This window comes from Amia ocellicauda, chromosome 9, assembly GCF_036373705.1.
Source record: "Amia ocellicauda isolate fAmiCal2 chromosome 9, fAmiCal2.hap1, whole genome shotgun sequence".
Lineage (NCBI taxonomy): Eukaryota > Metazoa > Chordata > Actinopteri > Amiiformes > Amiidae > Amia > Amia ocellicauda.
The window spans coordinates 28,037,538-28,053,210 of NC_089858.1; the positions used below are offsets into that span (position 1 = coordinate 28,037,538).

The 15,673-nt window shown below is 39.7% G+C and overlaps 1 protein-coding gene across 3 annotated transcripts in view; it reads right to left on the reverse strand.

The window, feature by feature from the left end:
• Window positions 1-476: 476 nt before the first annotated feature.
• LOC136759131 (DNA topoisomerase I, mitochondrial) overlaps window positions 477-15,673 on the reverse strand; it is a 61,644-nt gene continuing 46,447 nt past the window's right edge. For all 3 annotated transcript variants that reach the window (XM_066713991.1, XM_066713990.1, XM_066713992.1), the window contains 6 exons: window positions 15,264-15,332; window positions 5,103-5,217; window positions 3,713-3,840; window positions 1,830-1,924; window positions 1,153-1,302; window positions 477-890 (listed from right to left, as the gene is read on the reverse strand). In XM_066713991.1, the coding sequence (XP_066570088.1) occupies window positions 788-890; window positions 1,153-1,302; window positions 1,830-1,924; window positions 3,713-3,840; window positions 5,103-5,217; window positions 15,264-15,332 (660 nt within the window). In that variant the 3' untranslated portion in view covers window positions 477-787. The remainder of the gene's footprint in view (window positions 891-1,152; window positions 1,303-1,829; window positions 1,925-3,712; window positions 3,841-5,102; window positions 5,218-15,263; window positions 15,333-15,673) is intronic.

The following is a 15,673-nucleotide window of genomic DNA, read 5'->3' on the forward strand; positions in this document are numbered from 1 at the left end:
CTCACCATCAGTTTTTAATGAGCCACTACTCGATGAAGGCCTCCTCAAGGTACTTCTGGTTGTTTTAAATGTACAGCATCTATTATAAATGACTGACAATGAAATGCAGTGGTCAACTATTTGTGCCTTCCTCGAGCACTACAGCTAAGCTAATGGTTATGGAAAGTATAATAAATTCATGTGTATTGCAGTGATTCACGGAGAGCCATTAATGGGGATCATTTCTTAAATTCCCACCTTTCAAATGTAGAAACTGACATGTAGAGAGAGGTGTCTCATTTCACTTCAAGGATGTGGCATTTATGAAGAATTTACCCCACAGTGAATCACAAGGCAGGGGAACTCTGTGCTTTAAGGACCAAGTGTACTACACAATCTCCCTTTTGCCCATATGAGCACTGTACAGTTTTACATGCACCCAAGCAGTTCAAATATATTTGTAACAAACATATTCTAATAATTAAGGATACCAAATGTATCTAATCTATCATTAAAATTTATTCATTTCAATATTGTTTTCCATATGTTTATTAAAGTTTTATAAATGCACCACTACAAAATACAGTTTAAAACATGCAAGATAAAAAGTGTAATGGTCACCAGACCGACATACTGCCAACAGCAGTTCAAATATAACGGGAGGAGGAGAAAAAAGGAAAGCTTTGAGTTTCACTTTAAACACACAGACTAGAAATAAAACTAATTTTAAAAGCTTGTTTAACTAGGTTATCGTTTTAAAAGCACAGTTTTTTCACCATGCAGTTGTCTTTGCGAGAGCTGCTTTCATTCAGAACACAAAGTCGGTTTCAGTCATGTCTACGGCCCAGGCAAACTTGTCTCGCTGAGTTTTGTTATAGATCTTCTCCAGAGGCACCTCCACATTCTTACACCTGATGGAAAACAAAAGAACTCTGTACATCTTAGGTGCACATCTTACATGGTTGTCCAAAACCTCTTAATTGTTCCATTTTATTTTTAATCTCCAGATAAAATATTGAAATAAATTAAGAAATGAAAGTGTAGGAGAAGAGCCTCCTTGGAGAACAGCTTTTTTATAAAGCTGCCATCCATTCAGTCTGGTTGGGCATGCTCAGGAAACATGGTCAATATCTTGCACATGGTGTTGTACACAAATTTGGATGCTTTGCTCACCAGGCTATACTGATTCTGGGGTCCAGATAGTTTAGCTTGGAGGTGCTCAGGGCGATTTGCTTGTTCTCTTCTCTGTCCGTCACCTGTAGCTCCATCCTCATCAGCTGCTCCTCACATCTCTGAACAGCTTTCTTCTTCTTCTCCACAGTCCTACAAGACACAGGGAAGCTCGTAATCCTCCATTCTGTGGGCTCTCAGCTCCACTGGTTTCAATGAACATCTTAGTCCTGTTATTATTTAATACTTCATTTAAGATAAACCTCTGCACTTAGGTATTAAATGCTATAGTCTAAAGTGGTCATTTCATTTTAATTAAATATTAAACATTTTTAAGTTAAAACTTATTGAAAAATAGATCTAATTTCATTGTTTAAACAACTCAGCTTTTAAAATGCTTTAGTGTTGCTCAGGCTCATCAAGATGGAATTTGGTAATCCAATAGTTAGTTATACCACGGGATTTTGAAAAAACGACTGAATTTGAATTGTTTAGGGCATATGTTTGTATGAGAAAAGATACACCTCCCACGTCAATCTTCTTCACATTCAACGGTGACACTGGCCTCAAATCAAGCATTGAAGAATCACAATCCTGCAGTTCAGGCACCTTCAAGAGACTCAACAACCTGCTTCTCGTCATATCCTCCCCCTCCCTCTCCACTAACTGTGGATACTCACACTAAGAGTTTCTTGTCGGAATTGCCTTTCGCCTCTTTCTTCACTTGCTTCAGCTCCTTCTTTGCCAAGTTGAGCTGCTCTTTCCTGCTCTCGATCTGACAGGGGAAAAGAAGAACTTGTTATTAAGCAGCTTAACAAGTGAGGGGGAGGACAGTCTCGGATCCGACTATGACCATTAAAACGAGAGATTTTCACATGCAGGCGGTGGAGTGTTTGTAGGCTCGTCTGAATCGTTGACCTAAGCATGAGGCTTCAGAGGTGCATTTACAAAACACAATAGTACACACTTCAAGTGCCCTAATGTCCACAAGCAGTTTCAGTTAGATAAACACAAGTGACTGTCTTGTGAATACTAAAGCAAAAAACAAGACTAAGCATTTACAATTGGAATCACTAAATTACCTAAAAGTAGTGTGACAGCAGGTAAATACCAGAATACAGTTATTAACAAAGTATTAATTTGGGTGAAGGCTTACTCTTGACCTCAACTGTTGATATAGATGGTCTACATCTGCCAGTTGGTGCCATCTCTTCCTAAATCGTCATTCCAGTTCATTCCAGAGATGATCAATGAAAATAGTCAGAGTCCTGACCATAGATGTCTGCCCAACTTCAGGCAGTTATTATCTTGATCAATATTTGTATTGGTCACCAACATTAAGCTCCTAAATACAAAAGCCCCTAAAACACATTATAACCCATGCTTCTAGTAATATATTGCAAGTGTAAACTGACCATTGAATGCACAGTGACTGTTGTAGGCTTTGCAATGCTTTTGGGGTTCAGATTTGCCTCCTTTACATGGACACACATTGTTCTTATTAGAATACCTCAGCGCAATGTTGGATGAAGACAGCTACATGCTCAGCAGCGTAATTATCTTCCATTTCGTAGCATTTTAATTTTTTTATTAGTGCTCTCCGTCACTCCGCATTGCCTAGATTAGTCTATAATATAATTTAAAGAAAAGTAGCGTGCTCGACTCGTAAGGAAAAGTCATTAATGAGGTTGGGTTCTGGCAGTGGGGTGGATTAATTTGTATTGATTGAATTCCCTTGCAGCTATATTTCAGTGTTTAGCTTTCAAAGCCCCTTTTGGGTTGCACCTGGTATCTGCATTTTCTTATTAAATCGCTCTCCCACAGAGAACCTGGCCCTACAGAATTAGCATTCCTCAGAGACGGCAGGAAGAGTCGTGCAGAGGGGCAAAGAGACAACAGCCAGCCTGCATTTTATAGTTTTATAGGACCACTTTTTTTTTTTTATAAACAGGATTACTTTCATCCATGACTCTCAACATGGAAACTGACAGAATTATTACTACCAATATGTGATAGGCATGAGGCCATGACCTATTAGGAACTCCATATCCTGTATTCTGCCAATGCACATTTTCTTTAAGGAAACAATGGAACTGTTTAGTGTTGGAGTGCAAGCTAGAATTAATTAACACCTTTCATAACACTTGCAAATGAGGGCTTTTGTTTGGATACATTATATTTATAACTAGCAATATGACACAAACACACATCAAAACCTGTTCAATTTGTTAACTAGCAAGGAACTGTGGAATGACCCCCCCTACCCAGTACTATACATAGGGCTCTTATCTTGCTGTGAATAGCCATGGACAGAGAATAAAGCAGTGTCTTTACAGTAAGCAGACAAAGGGATACTCGCGTCAAAATTCATATTGAACAAGTAACATTCAGTTTCTATTCATCTCGATTACAATGTTAATTAAGCAGATTTCTAAGGACATACCTTCATCTTGTATCATTTCCATTCCTGAAATATTTAACGCATACTCAAATGTGACTATAATAATCCCCCACCCCCTTTACTCCAGGAGTGTACCGTTGGCCGTCCTACACCCAGTGTTACCTTGGACTGAAGGTTGGCCATGGACTGCTCAAAGGTCTTTGGCGGAGCCCGCTGGTGGTTACATAGAACTGCAACCGCCCGGTTAGCTCTGTTGTAGGACAGGATCTTCTCAGGAACATTATCTGTCACTGTGTACAGGAGAGAAAAGGTGTCCAGATGTTTCAGTCCATTTATTTCAAGATGAAAACCTGAATTCAGGCTTTTCACATGGGCTGCCCAAAAAGGGAGTTTCACAAGCCAGCAATTAGGCTGAGATCTCAGTGGATCTCATGTGATTACCTCTGCATTGAGGAAGGAAATGTGGATTAGCAGGTGTAATTGAAAGGATAGAGTACAGCACAGTATTTGTTTCCCCTTGTGGTTTTACCTTTTTACCTAGCTTTTCATTAACAAGATTAGAATACATAATATACATACACTTATCACTTATGTCTTAAACATATTTCTCCAAACTGTGCTCTCAATATGTTGCCCACATCTAAGGTAATTTGAAGTCAAACTCACCACATAATAAGGTAATAAAGAGGTTCCATTAGGGATTTGTATCAAATCGATGTACTTATCTCAGACAAAAACGTATGATCCCTATACTTTCTTTCCTTAAAGTTATCTTTATAATTCCCCTTAATGAATGAAAAACAAAACCAAAAAAAAAAAAGTTCATGGGCTACTTTCAATCATGTACAGTATGCATCAATTTACTTGTCTGTTCGGTCCTTGGAGCATTTGCTTATGATTTAATTAGAGGTTATTAAGGCGATCTTAAACCAATTTCCTCTGAGGAATAATCTATAACACTGACACTTCCATTAAAGACCAAATACAACGTTTGCGAAAGCGCTTCAGCTGGTATCGGAACTAACTTCATTATGATATCAATTTGTAATACAACAGTGCTTTACAGATCTATCCGCATTACTGTAATCACCACCCGATGTGTGATGGAATAGATGTAAAACTCGGCTTTGAGGACTTTTCACTGCAGCTCTGAGCGCTTCCTACAGCCACCCATTTCAATCGCTTCCCCCCCCCCGGCCTGTTATGGACAAGTACCAAGAATCTGTTCTCTGTAATGGTAAGATAAGCCAGAGATCACCACCACATGAGGGGTCAGAATCAGTCCCAAACTCGGGAGAGAAGCCTATGGTTTATGGTGCAGAGACTCTTTGGAAGATTTGGTTTATTTGATCCAAAACCATCTCAGCTGGTCAGTTGCATCTTGAAGAGCAGATTCAGGGTTTTTTCATGCTACACTGTTCTAGACGAAGTGCAGGTGACCACAGATGGAGATGAATGCCCAAACTTTCCCTTTAAAAAATCATAAAAAAAGTACAAAACATCACCACCACCACCTAGACAATCTACTTAAACTCAGCTTTAAGACTCCTACCAGTGGTGAGCTCTTTAAGCTGCTGCTGCAGTGTGACCGAGGCATTGTACGTTCGGAAAACCTTTGCTGAGAGCCCAGGCATCAGAGAGTGAAGGTGCTTGTTCAACATCGCAGTCTGTGGAAGACAAAGTACCACATGATTATATCTGCCTGCTACCAATTAACACACACTGGCACGCAACCGGCTCATCAGTAGAATACTGCCAATGTAAAAATGAAAAACAGTATGGTTTTGAATTCCTGTGGTACTTATTTTATCTTCATAATAAGAGGTGTTAGAAGATTGTTTTTCCAAGACGTCTACCAGTTTCCAAGTTTATCCAAGTTTTCTGTGACCTTACTGGAACTCGGAATAGGAAATTGGCTACTGGAAATCCCAAGTTCCGGTCCGTTTGTTCTGGCTTTCACATTTCCTTTCCAGTCACTCTTGGCAACAAGCGAAGAAAGCTAGTGCACAGAATTTGCAAACAGCCGGTATACAGAACTAGCACAGCATCCATCCTCTGTGATTCATTAGAATGGACCTGAATAACAATCAAAAGAGGTTATGAGTGAAATTAGATTGTCGCCCTAACTGTGGAGCTCGACTGCAGTAACATTATGAACGCCCCTTAGTTTTAGACACCTTTAAATCAAAACTGAAAATTCATCATCTTCAAAGTGCTTTCATTTAACCGGTGTATTATCCTCTCTCCCCTGCATCGTGTTGTCTTTAAATCCCTCACAATGTTCGGTTATCCCTCAGTAGGAAAGGCCTGGTATAAAAATGCAGGTGTTTTGTAGATGCAGTAAGCATGGCTCCTCATTGCTTACACAGTCTAATGAAAAAGCGCTCCGGTGAGATACGAACGCAGAGATGTTCATTCTACTTCAGAGAGCGATTTAACTTCTTTGGATTAATTTCAATTCTGCCATCTCACTCTCTTATTCCATTTAAAAAAAGGAGAAGACACAGTACAGTACAGGAATAGGAAATAGTTCTGGTCCCTTGAAATGGGGGCTACAGGTTTAGAAATTCAGTGTGGAAGAGGTTCAGTTTTGAAAAAAACCACACACACACACACACACACACAAATTGAAATGCTGTGTATAACAGATACAGGTACAAAAGGATAATGGACAAATGTATATTGTCAAAAAATTCCCTGGGATAGGTTAACACTGCATCTGAATATATAAAGTTTATGCACATTGGTAATAAACCCTCATCATGATACAAGATAAAAACATTTTCAAGGTCACACATATAATTCAAATATAAAATATATAAAACAAATGCCAGTGTATAGCCTATATTATATTTGCACAATAAAACTTGATATTATTAAACAGATTAGCATTTATTCACACCTGAATAGATTTTCTAAGAGTAAGCCAGCATTCATGTTGGTGAATATAGATTGTTACAACAGATTTTGGCTGATCGGTACAAATTACCAAGCCTTGTTATGGAAGCCAATTCACTAAAATCTAACAAAGTTATACATGTGGTTTCTGGGATAAACAAGCAAGCAAGGCATGAACAGTTTCCCCTCAATCGTAACCCTTCTTATGTTCTCAAGTCAAGAAATCTTCGGCCGAACAGTCCATTTTAATCCCTTATAGTAAATGTTGCTGCCTGTACAGTACAACTACCACATAAACCTAGTGAGCAAAGCCAAAAAAAACATTGCAACTAGTGTTAGCAAACCCTAGATGGGGCTGTTGCATTGGCATACTCTACTCCTCCTCTTTCCATTGTAAGGAGCAATCAAAACCTCCTTTCAATATTTATTTTCATGTTTGTTTATTTATTTCAGAAGATTTGGATTAAATGGCTTATTATAGTGTTTTAATATGTTTATTTTTGCATTCAATATCTCAAAGAGACATTCAAGCTTTTGCAAAGGTTCTCTGATAGGTTTATAGCAGGGGCTTTTGACACTGGATGCTGGTTTATTAATTCCTTTCACACAGCTATTACATCATAAAGGATGTTCCATGTCTAAGGAAATCTAGCTTCATTATTATTCACCATTATAAAGCCCAGATATTTATTTCTTTGCTCAGTAATAATTGGCCTCTGATTTTTGCATCTGTCCTTAATCTTTCTTTTTTTAAACAAACACAGACCCTAACCAAACCCCTTCCCTCCATCACAAATGATTCGGAGTCCGATCAATCAAAGCGTTGACATTTTTATGCTAGTCGTTTTCTTGACGGGGTGACAAGAGGTTTAACCTGACGGAAACTCCCTGGGGAACCAATTAAAAATGGAATGCAATCACAGGAGTTTGCGTTCTGAATAAACGTTGCATTGTACCGAGCACAAAAAAAAAAAAAAAAAAAATCGCAAGAAACCTGGAGCGAACGAGTCTTTATGCATACTAAAGGGCCGTCAGGTGCGGCGTTTCCCTCCAGTCATTTCTTTCAAAATGTGGATTTTAGCATTCAGGCTTTACCGAGAGCGCAGATGTGGCACGGTAACAGATGAGGGTGCCTTCCTTGTCTAGTGGCAGCTTCTGCAATGTGTGAAGTGGACTTGAAGGACCTCTTTATCCCCTGGGCACAGTTGCTACCGATCTCTCGCACAAAAAGGCGAGCCATTGTGACCTTTTCACCGAGCACCTTTTGCAACCCTTTAGAAGGTATTAGAAAGCTATACTGAAAAGAATTTGGCGCTCCCCAGTGGCAGAAGGCTGTATCACCTCCAGTCTACAGCAGGCTGGGATCCATATTCCAGATGTTTCCTAGTTTCCGATGACTATGATTCCCCAAGGCCTGAGATGCACAATTGGGTTACAACTTCCCGTGTTGGGTGGCCTCAAAGTCAACAAGGGTTTTAATGCAACTCTGAGGTGTGGTGTGTAGCTGTGTGCCTGCAGTGTCAGAGAGCTGCTTTTGCCCTCTCTAGATCACAGATAACTAAAAGTTTGTTAGGTGCATAGCAAGTACAAACTGGTATTATAAAACATTATTATAATAAGCATGGTCTTGGGTAAAACTCAAATCAAATGTCTCTGAAACACTGCCAAAAGTGCAAGTTACAGAGGTCTACAAGTGTCCTCTGTTGCTCTTTCGACAGAGAAGCCATATTTAACAGCAACCTTTAGAGCTGGTGGGTGTCCTTAATTCCCAAGCCTTAGAGACTTGGACTTTGTTCCTCTTTCAATGATGCACACCATTCTCAGACTGTGGAAAGCCAATAAACACACAAGCCTTATTAGAACTGCAAATCTTCTTGATTAGGTAAAGCAGCACAGCCTCCTGTCACTGAGCTAAGTAGTATAGGAAACTCTTTTTCCAATCAAATAAACAGATCCTCCCTTAGACTAACAATGTAATCCGGCGCTATACGGGGATGTGAACTGAAGTACTGAAGGTTGTGAGACAGGATGTTTAATTTATCTGTTTGGATGTAATAATTAAATGGGATTAATGGTTGAAAACATCCTTCCCAAGCTTCAACCTAAGCGAGAAGATTAAAAGCCCATCTTTCAGGATCGGCGGTGGGTCGGCAGACACCACTTTACTGTTACAACAAATAAGAAACAAGGCAAGAACAAAGCCTTCTGACATGTCTTGTGACGTGCGTGAGTCCTGGCTCATTCTTCCAACACTGTATTATGAAACGACGAGTAAATGTTTACAGCTATAGAAATGCACAGAGGAAACGAGTCGGAAAATGACATTTCCACCCTCACTCTCCACTTTTCCCCCTTTGGCTCCTTTCCCTTCCTGGAATGAAAGCCAACTGTCTGTAGAAGATTTAACGTAAGTAATGCCTTTTCTTGCTTTCTCCTGATTTGTAACCTCAAAAGATTTCATTTCTCTTTCCAGTTTGGGGCAAAAATGCCAGGTAGGTCTAGCTATTTCTGTGCTCCACTGGCTTTTTAATAGACCCTTTGCTTGTTCAGCTTAATATTAAGTGTACACTTGGTTGTGGCAAAAATATTTAACCTCCGAGCCTTGGCTGTGATACAATTTCCCTGTTTGGGGACCTGTGTCCGCACTCCAGTAACACTATAAAGACTTAGGTACTCATTCTCACCAAGAACTAAAAGCTCCACTGAGAAATAGCTATTTCCTTGTGCAGTTTATTATTTTTTCCCTCCCTTTGAAAGGGCACCAAATAAAGCAATGCTTTACTAGGCTTTTCAACCACAATCCGTTCATATGGAGAAACCCAGACGCAGAGTTCAGTCATTGGGATGCATCTCTACTAACTGCTAGCAAAGGTACAACAAAATACTGTATTTTGATACTTAATACAATGCAATAGTATTAGATGGCATACACAAAACCATCCTAAATCTTAACCTGTCCCTGCTACAGCACACTTCATGTAGCTATAGTTTTCTTAAGAAATTCATTTGTGTACAGTTATTAAAAATGCTGATAAAATAAAGGAGTTTGAGAAACTGCTATCCCACTCCCTGCTGCTAAGTTGAGCTAAGTCTACAATAATGTTGACATGGAAAGGTCACTTAGTGTTTGGATTGAAGATCACAATCAACATCACATACTGCAGAGTTTTTTGATCATTCAGTCTAAGGCTAGGTTTATATGAACGCCAGAAGCAGGATTTACCAGGGTGCAGCTGGTGTTGGTCTGATAGGTCTGAGTGTTGGGCTCGGCTGCATACATTTGCCATGAGCCGATGAGTGCAGACCCCGAAGCACGTTTTTGTTGATCTTTTGAACAGTAACCGGTTTATCCATTTTTATTTTAATGTAAGTTAATCCAGTCTTAACTAGATTTATTGTGTTTTTTTTTTTTTTTTTTTGATCAATTTAAAAATATATGTTGTTTGGGTCCCTTTTTTGTAGACCGTGGTAACAATTTAATGCATTTTACACTATTTCTTATGCAAAAATATGCTTAGATGTGTGTGGTTTTGCATAGCGCTCTATATTCATGGAATGAATTTAAAAAAAAAAAACGCTGACTGGGGAACCTCTGTACTTGGAAATGTACTACAACTGGTTCAAACTGGCTTTCCAAGAGGGCATCAAAAGAATTTAAAGCAGCTTTGCCAGGATTGGGTGTTGCACACTCGGTCGGGTTTTCATCTCAGCAGTGGCTTCTCTAGCTGCTAAACTAGTGATCTTTAAATCCAGTCACCGACGGACAGGGCTCTTTCATTCCAGAGCTCTCGATTAGTTAACCGAACGTATTATTCACTGCACTGAAGCCGTTTAATACCTTTTTGGAGTCTAAATGAAGAAAAGCAACCCAGAAAACATTCTTGACTGTGACCCTAGCAAATTGATGAACATTGTGTGATGTTGTGATGTTAGTGCAGAAAGAAGCGACAGAAGCCAGGCAAGTGCTGAAGTGCACTGGCAGTTGGGTACAGATGACTGTCCCAAACTGGATAAGAAGTCAATAAAAACCCACCCTAAGTTATCAATTCATCATTAAAGACACCTGAAGAGTGGAGAAGTACAACATAAGCTACGAGAGTACAGTGAGATGAGTTATCCAGTAACTTGCCATCAGAGACGCACAGTCCCTGAATTTTACTGCAAAGGTGACTGTGGAAGAATATGCTCCAAAGAAAAGCCCTCTTGGGGGGGATAGGCAAGAGAGAGGGAGATGAGAGAGAGAGAGAGAGAGAGAGGCAAAGCAATCCCATAACAGCCCCTGAGGCTCTCCTACGCGGCTCTGACATTTCTTGATCAGTTTGATAGCACGCTCATCCACTCAGCCATTTTCACAAAGTAACTTTTTCCTTTTAACCCCTGGCTCCAAGGACACTTCGTGCTGTGTGGCTGCCTCCTGTGAAGGTTGGGGCCCCTACCTGCGGCTTAAGAAAACAGCAAAACAAAACTATTTTATAAATCAGTTTCTTGCCCCGTCAGCGTCTGTCAGGCTTCGTGACAGGTGTCTGTGTGTCACAAAGAGAAGCGCTTCAGGGTGAGTCAGAAGAGTTGGGGTGGAGGGTGGGGGGGCAGGCGGCTTGTTTGAAGAACACAAACTGAGGGGGTTTGAATTCACCAGACTCTAGACGGTAGCCAGAAGCATTGTTGTTCGGTTTAACCCTGACTGGGACCCCTGGAGTTTTTTTTTGTTTTTTTTTCTCCCCTCTACCAACGCCCAATTTCTTATCTTTGAAGATATAGGGCATTACTTTATTGACCTCTAAGAAAGCTCTGGAGATCAGCTGAAGAGAGCTGATATCAAACGCTATCTGAGTGTGAGAGATACCAGCGAGGGCTGAGGATGAAATAGTGGCTTCTCTTGGGCAAACAGAAATGGAATTGCAACTCAGAATGTGATAATCAGAAAGAGCGAAATACGAGGGAGATAACGGGAGAAAAAATATTGGCCCTATGCGGAATTGTGTCACAGAGAAATCTATACATTTCTCATACTTACACACACACACACACATACGTCAAGGAATACAGCCTTGTTAATATATTCCTCGATTCACAAGAACATTGTTTGTAGTACAATAACAAATCAAAGTGATTTAATTAGCATGTATTTTATAGAAAATGTGAACACAATTCACCATGACTACATATGAAGTTGGCTTCCTTCCATTCTTTTCAAACTGCTTCAGTCTATAAACAATATACAAACAGTAGGGGTCATTTTATTTACTGTTTTTAAGAGATGTAAACACCTGCACCTGACTTGCAACATTAATATATTTGTTCTCAATTTGCCCGTGCTACAGTGAAGCGCTGAGGTTGTGAAAAATCGACCAGGAAAGAAAAAACTTTGAACTACAGCGGGGAATGGCGGTGTAATGTCACTGCACAGGGTGATAAGCAGGGCGCATTAGTCAAGGTGTACAGTACCAGCCTTGGTGCTGAGCAGTGCTGAAGAACTCCTAACTAGACTCCATGAAAAATGCAGGGCTCTAAATGTCAGTGATTATTTTTTTAACCAATTTGTGAACAGCAGGGAGCTTCAGAAGAGAGGGAAGAAAACAGCTAAAAATACGGGTTTTGGTTGCCCTCTCTCTTACACCTAATGTAAACCTTTTTCCGAAGCTTCATTATAAGACATTTAGAACCTTGCATTTGTAAGGGTTTACATTTAAAAAAAAAAAAAGTTAATGGCTTTCAAAGAGAATTAAGTGTGTTCATTTTATAAATGACAGCTTCAAAACTCAAACCAAGTCCCCAATACAGTTAGAACATAAGAACAACGTTTACAAACGAGAGGAGGCCATTCGACCCATCGTGCTCGTTTGGTGCCATTAATAACGAAGTGATCCAAGGATCCTATCCAGTCTTTTTAAATGTTCCCAAATTTTCAGCTTCAACCACATTGCTGGGGAGATTGTTCCAGATTGTGACAACTCTCTGTGTGAAGAAGTGTCTCCTGTTTTCCGTTTTGAATGCCTTGAAGCCCAATTTCCATTTGTGTCCCCGGGTCCGTGTGTCCCTGCTGATCTGGAAAAGCTCCTCTAGTTTGATGTGGTCGAAGCCTTTCATGATTTTGAAGACTTGAATCAAGTCCCCACGTAGTCTCCTCTGTTCCAGGTTGAAAAGGTTCAGTTCCTCAGTCTCTCATTAGGACATTCCCTTCAGACCTGGAATAAGTCTGGTTGCTCTCCTCTGAACTGCCTCTAGAGCAGCGATATCTTTCTTGAAGTGTGGAGCCCAGAACTGTACACAGTATCCAGATGAGCTCTAACTAGTGCATTGTACAGTCTGAACATTACTGCCCTTGTTCTCAATTCTACACTTTTGACAATATACCCTAACATCCTGTTTGCCTTTTTTATTGCTTCCCCACACTGTTTGGATGGAGAAAGTGAGGAGTCCATGTAGACTCCTAGGTCTTTCTCATGCGTTACTTCATCTAGTTCTGTTCCTCCCATAGTGTAATTATAGTGGACATTTTTGTTACCTGCATGTATTACCTTGCACTTGTCCACATTGAATTTCATCTGCCAGGTGTCGGCCCACAACTGAATATTATCTAAGTCCCTTTGAATAGCCTGTGCCGCCGAGATTGTATCTGTTGAGCCACCTATTTTAGTATCATCTGCAAATTTGACAAGTTTGCTAACTATCCCAGAATCCAGATCATTAATATAGATTAGAAAAAGCAAAGGCCCTAGTACTGATCCCTGTGGAACTCCACTAACAACCTCACTTCAGTTAGAAGCAACTCCTCTAAATCGACACCCTCTGTTTCCTATACATCAACCAGTTCATAATCCATTAATAGTATTAACTAATAAATTAGTAAGACATGATCTGCCTCGTCTAAACCCATGTTGACTATCTCCAAGAATATGGTTTTCATTAATATGCTCCTCTATTTTCTGTCTAATAATTTGTTCCAACATTTTACAGGTGATGCAGGTGAGACTGATTGGTCTGTAATTTCCTGGCTCAGTTTTGTCCCCTTTCTTGTGGATTGGTTTGACATTTGCTGTCTTCCAGTCAGTTGGCACATCCCCTGTTCTAAGTGTCATTTGGAATATTTGAGTTAGTGGCCTATAAATAATTTCCCTCATTTCTTTAAGTACTGTTGGAAATGTACCATCTGGCCCAGGTGATTTGTTTGTTTTTAATTCTGCTAGTCCCTTTATTACCTCCTCCTCATTTATCCTGATCTCTCTTAGGGTTTGACTGGACTGGTTGTTAACCTGTGGCATGTTATCTATCCCTTTTGTATGCACTATACAACATTTTCTTTCTCTTGATATTTGTTTGCATACTTCATAAGTTTTGATACAGATTTCCGCAAGTAGTATATTCTTCAAATATAACCATCCATTTTTAACTGAATCTGTATCCAGTCTGCTCAAGTCTAACTCTTAAGTGCCACCTCATACCTTCAAGGTTTGCGTTCTAAAATTGTAGATCATGGTTTTGCAGGTCACCCCAAATAACCAACTGTATTGACAAGTGAATAATGAAGCAACTCTTGTACAATTAAGGGAACGTGGATCCCTGTGGACTGAAGGGTAGAAAGACAGACAGACTTTGGCTATGTAGGGCATGAGCTGGAGACTTGTGTTTCACTAGTGCTCCCTAATAAAAGAGGGTGACACACAGGGAGGGTTAATGTACGCACTTGTCTCTAACCACTTTGCTTGTGTGTGGGGCAGGCTCAGTGATCTGACATTCTGGGTCTCTGTTTTATAGCAGGAATACCGAGCACTTAATCACTTAATTACTGCAATCAAGTGGGTTGTTTGGCTATTTACTTGTTTTGCTGCAGTATTAAAGTAATTATAGGCCTGGAACGGCATTTTGCTGCACAAGCAAGTCCGGGTCTTGCTTGGCTTCATTTCCTAAGGCACAGAAAGCGTCTTCTGAACAGCTGGAATTGCACATCGGCTGTAAACTACATCACTTGTCTTAACTGTGAAGGAAAAGCACTTATGAATTGTCAATTCTGTGCTCAAATCCACTCCCTCAGAAAAGACCTTGAAAATAGTCAACCAATAACTCTACAGGTAGCTTTAATAACATTTCTCCCAAAAAGTGCCAGTCTTCAGTATCCAAATGTCTCCTTTGTTTTCTTTTTATAGAGTTTTCAATAGAGCCATTTTGTACCTCCATTCCAATCCAGTGGACTCCACAATACATAGGCTTATTGCACCCCTGGGTTCTTATTATGTTCTAGATTTAGGGATTTGTTTCAGAAATATAAGCTTTATGTATATGGCTATTAAAGAACCTGGCAAGGAAATCTCTTAATTTTGTCTTGAACATTGTTAACCCCTTATTCTCTAAGCCACTGTGAATAGGTTACCACTTAATGCTGTATAGACAGAGGGGGGGAAGCACATTATCCATTGTTCTCAACATAAATACATCAAGTTCTCCTTGACCAGGCACCTGGACATTGTAACAATATTCAGTTTTTTCAAATTATATTTCCTTTTGACAGATGCCTTTATCCAAGGTGCCTTAAAGTTTGCAAGAATACAAATCAATTAAATATGCCTTTGTACGTCATTTTACACATTGAACAGTAGTACAAATGGGTTACTATGAATGAAGCATAAATCACTGTGATTAAAGAAAAAGTAAAATTTTATATAATACCTAACTGACCTCTTTTACCTCCAGAGAAGAAAGGTTAAGTCTAATAAGGAAATGGTTAAAATAGGTTTGCATAACAGCAGTTATTACTTGGGAAGAAAAGCTATAATCTTCTAGCCTGTTAGCCCGGTATAAGTGGTTTAAGAATACTTGCATTCAGTCTGTCAAACAGGTCATCACCTCCCTCCTTGTTCTCCATGAAAAGTTTCACATTTTTGAAGACCTGAACAAAAAACAAACCCAATGTCATTTAAAGAAACCTAGTAAAAAAAATAAAGATTAGATTTTGTATTTGAGTGCCTTTTTGTATTTATACCAAACAGAAAGTTTGAAATGGTGGGCATATCTTCTCTCAGAGGTGAGAGGTTAAACCATGGCTCCTTACACCACTTCAATTGTGATTTTTTTTTTTTATGAGCTGCCATTTGGTCTGTCTTTGATGCAGTCTGGCATGTGGTAAACCTGCAAAGGGTGATATACAGTGATGTGCCACTGGAAACTAAAGCCCTCCATCTAGTCAAGACAGCAGGTAGAGCACATAAATCAGCTACACCACGAATGGCT